This window comes from Buceros rhinoceros, unplaced genomic scaffold (genome assembly GCF_000710305.1).
Source record: "Buceros rhinoceros silvestris isolate BGI_N320 unplaced genomic scaffold, ASM71030v1 scaffold409, whole genome shotgun sequence".
NCBI classification, from domain to species: Eukaryota; Metazoa; Chordata; class Aves; order Bucerotiformes; family Bucerotidae; genus Buceros; species Buceros rhinoceros.
The window spans coordinates 13,786-21,661 of NW_010431866.1; the positions used below are offsets into that span (position 1 = coordinate 13,786).

General features: G+C 47.3%; 1 protein-coding gene across 1 annotated transcript in view; it reads right to left on the reverse strand.

The window, feature by feature from the left end:
• Positions 1-3,399: 3,399 nt before the first annotated feature.
• The window catches only part of JAKMIP3 (Janus kinase and microtubule interacting protein 3), a 31,352-nt gene continuing 26,875 nt past the window's right edge, over positions 3,400-7,876 (reverse strand). The window contains exons 18-20 of the mRNA XM_010143544.1: positions 4,824-5,027; positions 4,408-4,473; positions 3,400-3,450 (exon numbers count right to left, since the gene is read on the reverse strand). Of these exons, the coding sequence (XP_010141846.1) occupies positions 3,400-3,450; positions 4,408-4,473; positions 4,824-5,027 (321 nt within the window). The remainder of the gene's footprint in view (positions 3,451-4,407; positions 4,474-4,823; positions 5,028-7,876) is intronic.

Genomic DNA, 7,876 nt, shown 5'->3' on the forward strand with positions numbered 1-7,876 from the left:
CGAAGGTGCGGTAAGGGTCTAAGAACAGTGTGGTCCTGAGCGCAGCTCTCATTGATCCGGCTGCCCAGGACAGGCTGGACCCTTGGGGACTGGTGACACTGACAGGCACGAAGGGTTTGAACCCCTCTCTGACTCCATCTGGGCTGAGACATACAACCGCAAGCTTTGAGGAAGAGTAAGCATCACCGAATCTAACCCTGAGCACAGACTGCCTCAGCGAGCACCATATAAACCAGACCATTTTTAAGATGTCCTGTGTGCATCCCTCTGTGTGTCGACATCCTGCGCCTGATTGCTGTTAAAAACACTGATTTTATCTCGAGCAGCACATCAGCAACCTGCAGTCACGCACCTTCAGACGTGAGAGATGTTCAAACTCACATCTGATAGACATTCTGCTTAGGAAAAGTGTTTGGGGGTAAAAAAATAAGAAAGAAAGAAAATTGGTGGAATGAAGTGCAAAGAGACAATTCCTCCTTTTAAAGGAGAAACAAGTCCCTTGAGAAGTATTAGCTGTGAGAGGTAGAACCAGTATAGACAAATTAATGAGCCCTGCGACAGCCCCAACAAAACAAAACAAAACAAAACAAAACAAACCAACCAAACAAAAAAGACAGACAGAAATGGCCTCCAGGCAGTATTTTAAGTGCCCCAATTTGCCTGTGTGCCTGAGTTATCCTGAGCATCACCCACAGGAGTGACTGAATTCTGTTCCAGGTTGGTCTTTTTTGGGGATGTGAGTATTTTCCCTCGTTTTGGGAGAGGTATCAGAGTCCTGCACTGGACTTTCTGAGGCTCCCCAGCTGTGGTAGCTGTGACTTCTCCCCGCTGTCGAGCCAGGTCCTGGTCTCCCATCTAACATTCCTGTGTCCCTCAGTGCTCTTTAAGGAAGGCAGCTCCAGACAGTGACCGCTGCTGCTGTCCCCTCACATTTACCAGCCGAGTAACTCATTACCAGCATAAATTAGAGAATGAGGAAGTGAAATTGTGAATCAAAACACTCTCCTGAATGCTATTTGTCTTTTGAATCCAAAATGAAACCTATTTTCATCTGCTGTGTTTAAAACACGTAGTTTTTAAAATGGTTGCTTGCTGTCCAAACAGGTCTGACAGTGTGTTTCATCACCTCCCGAGTAATTTTTTAAGAGTAACCATCGATGTAAAAACAGAAAGTTAGCATTTGTGATTATACCAACATAAAACAGAGATAAATAAATAATTTTTACATAAGACTTTGGTAGCTTCAACATGTTATCCGTGTTATCATCAGAAGCATTTTAAACTGAGCAAGAGTGACCAGCAGCCATGTACAGTTACAGAGTGTAAATATATATAAAATAATGACCTAACAAATGGGTTTCCAGTTATCAGTCCATCCTACCTGTCAGGAGCTCTGGTTGCGCTTCCTTCCTTGCACTTCCAAAGAACGGGCTGTTCCTCCACCGCATGCTGCCCTCGGAACCTTTGTTGCTCCTCAGGCGTGGAGAGCCGCGGGCAGGAGCTTGTTCTTGTCCTTTCCCGGCAGCGCCAGGTCTGTGCTCTCGGCTGCAGGTCCCCACACTGTGGGATTTCTTCTGGAGTTTCCCTCCTTCGCCTGTTTTTCTAGAGGATCCGTTTTCCTTCCTGGCTCCCGCGCCAGCCTCCCGGGTTTGAGCTCTGTGGTACTTGTGCTCCAGTGCCTCAAGGTGATAAAATCTTCTGTCCCCTCTTGCCGCCAGCCCCAGCACAGAGCGTGCGGGTCAGGGATGATGTGGTTTACAGTCCCTCTCTTCTCCAGGTTGAGCTTTTTTCTGGGACAATGTTAAGCCTTTTGGCATCATTCAGGGACAGCAAATTGTAAATTCTTGTGCCATTTTCCTCCTCATGCTGTGGGCCATGGTCTACCAAAAGCTCCAGAGCAAATTACAGCTTGATTTCCTGCACAGAGCTTCACAATTTTCCTTACAGCGGGGCCTGTGGGATATTCCACAAATGATTGGACATACCCTGTGTTATCAAGAAATACCTTGGAATGAAACACCTCCTTTTCATTCACATTTATCTTTCCATGATTACGCCTCTGGACCTCTTCCTAAAATCTTTTTTTAAGACAGAGTTTTGAATAACTATGAATAACAAATAGAAATGCGTGACATATAAAACAGGACACGGTCACTTCTCCAGAGAAGTAATTTACTGCCTGCTTAGCAGGGAACCAGAATATATTCAGTGGATCTGAATTAGTATAAACCGCTCCTCACGCAGAGCTGAGAGCTGGTTCGAGCAGCAGAGCCAGGGCTCCGGGAAGGAGCCTGTGGCTGTAGGAGAGGGAGGGGGTTTTTGGCTTTCTTCTTTGTCAGCTGAGTTCCAGCTTTCCAAAACGCTCAGTCAAAGGTTTCAGTGGTGCAGACGTCGCCTGTGCAGGGATTTCCACATACCCTCGTTCAGCTTCAGTCTGAAAGGGTGGGTAAGATTGCACCTTCCATCGCCAGCAGCACAGCATGGGAGAGATCCGGGGGTTTGAAATGGCAATGTCTCTTTTTCCGTCTTGGTAATCCTCGCCGTCTTCCCGTTAATAACAGCAGAAGCAATTGTAGCTTCCGCAGAAGGCTGGAACGAGGAAAGACATCAAAACATGGATCAAAGAAAAGTCTATCTGGCCAAAAATAACAGCCGGGAAATTTCTGTAAGGGTTATACTTGTAACTATCTGTTTGAATTGTGCAACCGATAAAAAGGGATTTTTGCTGTGTTCTGTTGGTGCTGATGACTAACAGGGTTTGTTCCCCAAGGTTTGTTGCCATCCACAATGTGGAAAATCCTGCCATCTCTGGAAGCACAAACAGATTGGCACTTTATCTCCGATTTACAGGGGGGAAAGGGGGATCGAGGCAGCTTCTGAGGCCCTACTGATGCTTGGAGAGACACTTATTTATAAATGACGCGTTCCCCCCAACCCTTCTGGTTGCTTGGCCTGAAGGCAGGACAAGTGAATGCAAGGGGCTCAGCCTGGCTGTGAGCATGCCAGAGACCCCAGCCGTGTGGGGAAGGGGGGCAGCGGATTTCCAGCAAGGATCAGCTGGAGCATCCCCTGATACAGCCAGAGGAACAGGCTCAGGCTGGGCGCTCACACTGGTTTGCTAGAACTTCCCCTGCTTTTAAGCCTGCTGTGTTTTTCCCTTTCCTCATCCTTCCCTCCGAAGAAGGACTTTGACAAGATCTCAGCCTGCTGGTGCCTGGGTTTCACAGGATTTAAAGGCTTTAGAGATTTCCATTTCCAGGTTGTCTGGGGTGCCCAGGAGACGCCCCCAAACCTGCCAAAGCAGCCCGAGTAGAGAGGGGAAGGCTCTGATGCTTTAGAAGAGGAAGAAGGGAGACTGAGGTGACTCGAAGGCTTACCTTTTGCATGTGGCCTGAAGGACTATGACCAAAGAATGAAAGCTAAAGAGAAAAATAAAAACAAAAATAAAAACTGAAAAGGGGAGGGAAGAGAGGAGAGAACGGAAGAGAAGAAAGAGAATAAGAGTTTACAGTGTGTTCAGCTGAGAAATAAGCTGTGTTTACAGATAGAGTGCAACGAAACTCTCAGTTGAAAAGAAATGTGAAGGGTGAAGTAAAATCTGAGGGCTTGAGGCTTGGCTCGGCCAGACCCTCCATGTCCCTCAGACCAAGGAGAGTCATGTCCTGCCCCTGTGCAACCCAGCCCAATCACAGCCAAGGGCTCAGGAAAACCAGGGAGGAAAAAAAATAGCTGAATTCTTCTGATACCTCAAAAAAACCCCAAACCAAACCAAACTGAACAAATACAAACCCATACTAACCCATGCTAAGGTTCGGGTTTAGTTTCAGGTGAAAGTCCAGCTCAACCCCTGTTGCACCTGAACAAGTTCTCCTGTGGTAATTTCACTAGAAATAGGTGGTTTAAGGTGAGGGTAAAAGTCAGTGTTTATGGCTTGACTGAAGAAAGCTTGGTGACATTAACTGTGGTGGCAGTGACCACTGCAGCAGCAGCAGAAGAGAGTTGAGGAGAAAGATCCTCCTCGTTCCCCTTGGGGAAGGCAGGTCGGTGCTTTGCACATGCTGGAGGTGGGACAGAGGGAGAAAAGATCCCGTCTCCTTCCCCAGCGCATGTGTCGACCTCATCCCTCTGCTGCGGGCAGCTCTCCGCCACTCCCTTCCCAGGGCAGCTGGACCCCACCGCCCTGCCAGCCCTGCGGTTTGGGCTTCGCTGAAGGGTAACAGAAGAAAAGACCCAGTTGAAGCTGGTACTTTTTCCTTCTCAGAGGGACTAACACACATGCAGAACGGTTTCTCGCATCAACCCACTGTGCTAACGAACACCAACTCTTTTTGAGGCTGTTTTCCTAGCCACGGTGAAATGAATACGTGGTGATGTGCACATACCACTGTTTCATCTGCATTAGCTTACCTTTTCCTCTAACTCTTTTATTTGTCTTTTTTGGCCTTCAATTCTTTCTTCTAGCTCTTTAATTCTCTGTCGGATTTCAAATAAGAAAATATTTATTAACCAACCAAATACAGATGTACCCAGAAGATGTATTATTTTTGGAGATATAAATTGTATGTGCTGTGCTCCTAAAAAAAATAGTTAATCGGGTCGTAAGCTGTTGATGAGGCCTCCATGAATGTCACTGTGTGTGACAATTAGTGAAGTCAAAACGCCCTGTTTGCAGGGGTTTTCCAAGGCAAATCACAGTCTGGTCCCAGGACTGGCCATTTCTGGTACAGCCCTATGAGGAGAGGCTGGTGCTCACAACTTCATTACATTTCCATCTGAGGGACCGTCCCACCCGAATCTCACCAAGCCTGTGCACGGGCACTTACCTGCTGTGAGTGTTGAATGAGCTCCATTCTCTCTCGCAGGATCTGGGCGTCCCTCTCCCGGAGCTCGCTCATGACCTGCCTCTTCCACTGCTCTACGGCACTCTTCAGTTTCTCTTTCTCCTCTTCTGAAAGAAGTTCGGAAATTTTGGCTCCAGCTTCTTGCTGCAGGGCATCATAGAGCATGGCTTCTAATTCCAGAATTTGCTAATCAAAAACAATATAAGGCTGTCAGCTTGACCTTGTCTCTGGTCAGACGAGGATTTCGTGAGGAACTGCAAATCCTATCGTGGTAAGGCAACGGGGGCGGTGGAGGGGTTGTGTGCTGAGCCGCCCGCACAGGGCAGGGCGGAAAACTTGATCCAGGGGGAAATACTTCAGGCTGATTTTATGTCGTGGGGCTCTGAGCAGCACTGGGGCTGGGATGGCCCTTTGATCAGCCTACTCTGCCTCTTGAAAAGTGTGTGAGGGACAACTTCTCCTTTCTGGAGGCGGGGAGATGGGCGTGGGGAGAAAAGGCAAAAAAGAAAGGGAAACGGGGAAAACGGGAAAGGAGAAAGGATGAAGAGGGAAAGGGGAAAAGGGGAAGAAAAAGAACTTCCTAAAAGACTTATTTTGTGAGTTACAGATGCATTTTAAACTCAGTGCTCAGCCTCTCAGTTCACCTTTCCCAGCTACTGCCAGCAGGAGCAGAGGATATGGCACCAGTTCATACTTCTGTCAGGAAGGAACAACTCCCTGTTGTGAGCTTACAGCATTTAGTACCAACTACCTTAAAGTGCCTCGTGTGAAGGACTTTCCAGCGCTTCCTCTGGCAGAGCTGCCAGATCCAAGAGGCTTTATGCTCAAGAAAAATATATCTGGCAGCTTGGCTGCGTTCCTGCAAGTCTCAGGCTGCAGAGCCTTTACTGCATCAGAAAATATCTTGCACACAGACAGATGTACGCTCTAGATTTATTGAGATATAGAAGAGTGTAGGAGATGAACAGGGTCACTGAGCCCAGCACCGTCCTAGGGCAGGTGACCCTGCCAGACAACATCTTCTGCTTCAAAGGCCAAGATAAAGGCTTGTTCCTTCATGCAAGCCCAAAGCAAGCTGAAATCTTTTTCGGCAAGTTTGATACAGCACAAGAAACCAAGCAGCAACTGATGACACTTTTGCATATCTTCTCCAAAACTGGTGGTGTCTTGTGGAGCTCTCCATAGCTTCGGAAGAACACGACTGAACCTCTCAACAGGCTGTTTGAAAATGCCGTAGACCTCTGTTGTGACACTTTAGCTCACTTCGACAAGATTTTCCACCTGAGGCTGCTGCTGTTTCCTTGCCACGGTTTAGCAGAGTCAAGACAGAGGAATGCAAGCGTTTACAAGAATATTAACATCATGGCAGGGGTCACAGATACTGATGATAACTGAAAGGCAGTAACCTGGCGTCTGGCTCTGCGGGGAAGATCAGATCAGATCTTACAAGAGGCTCCTTTCACTTTTAAAAACAACAGCAATGACCTTGCTAACCATAACTGCCTCAACGAAGTGCTGTTATCTGAAACAGGATTTGTGTTGGGCCCCAAACCCCAATTATACAACCATTGTCCCTCTCTGATTATACTGACTTGTGAAGAAGGGAGAGCGTGGGGAAATTCATGGTCTCCAGAGCCGGAGCAGCGTCAGGAGTCTCTGTGTGAGCCAAGGGTTTCTCAGAGCAAAATCCCCCAGCGGCAACCAAAGGGAGTGAAAACCATGCAAAAAGCTTGGCGGTTACAGCAGGTAATCTTGTTGGCTGTAGTTAGTGGGGGAAGATCAGCAGTTCCCCATCTCTAGGGGCACAAAGGAAACAGGGAAGTGAAACCAATTATACAAATCAAAAGAGCTTTTGCCACTCCAATTTCAGGGCAGAGCAAAGTTTTCTTGCCATTTCCAGGGCAAAGCTCGTCCCTTTGCCTGGGGACGCTTGTGTGATGCCTTTAAAAGATGCAGGAAAATGCAAATAACCCCCAGCTACTGCTGCATGGGCTGCAACTGCATTTGTGATGCTTGTTCCTTCTCCATGAGCAGCAGAGCCGAGGAACCAGTTGCTGGACCCTTTGGTAAATTTGGGATGCTGGAGCTGAAGATCCGTCTCATGGACGGAGAGCGAGCAGCTGGCCGTGAGCCACAGGAGCACCAAGTAAACCATAGTCAATAGCCACGGCCCCACATCTGAGTTCTCCTGCGGATACTGGGATGTCACCAGGAGTTTCAAGCGATGCTGTACGATTTTTCCCACTCTGCTGCTCTTGCAAGTTTTCACATACTCAGTTTTATGGATCTGTTTCAGAACTCTCCTAAGACACAGAGGATGACCTTGCTCAGGCCTTATCCTTGAAGATGAATCCTATAGGTTCAGCCCTTGGCTGCTCCAAACTGCTTCTCAGAACAGCTGAAGGCTGCAGGAGATAATTTGGTGTCAGGACTGAGCCAGCAGGTAAGGGGGGCTTGTGTACTTCCCAGGGTTTGCACCGTGTGGGAACCAACACTGGTTCCAGATGAAGGTCAGTATTCGGCAAAATCAGTCTTAAAAATCATCCTTACAGGAACAGAAAGTGTGTTGAGTAAAAGCTCCCCCAAATGGTTTGAGTTAAATGGTTCAGAAAAAAAGGCATAAATTGCTCCTCAGAAAGTGTAACTGTGCTCAAGATTTAAATGGAACCGAAGGAATGAGATAAATTGATATGAAAATCTATTCATTAATGTCTTCTGTGAGTGAACTTTTCTGTTAACTGAAGGAGACAAGATAGCTGATGTCTGAAGAAATGGCTGAAACGGGTTAAGGATCAGGTAATGATGGACCAGTCTCACTGCAAATCTACAGAATCACATAATATCTCCAGCTGTTTTAGTCACAGAGGCTGTAATCTGCGATCTAAGGAAATGTCTAGGCTAAAACCTCTCTTTTCGGGGGAAAAGAGAAATTTCTGAAAACATCATTTTCTGATCAGTCACTTATCAAAACCTAGTGTCTAGTAAGTGAATGTTCAGGGCGCAATCCTGCAAGGACCGTGCCAATAGAAGGAATG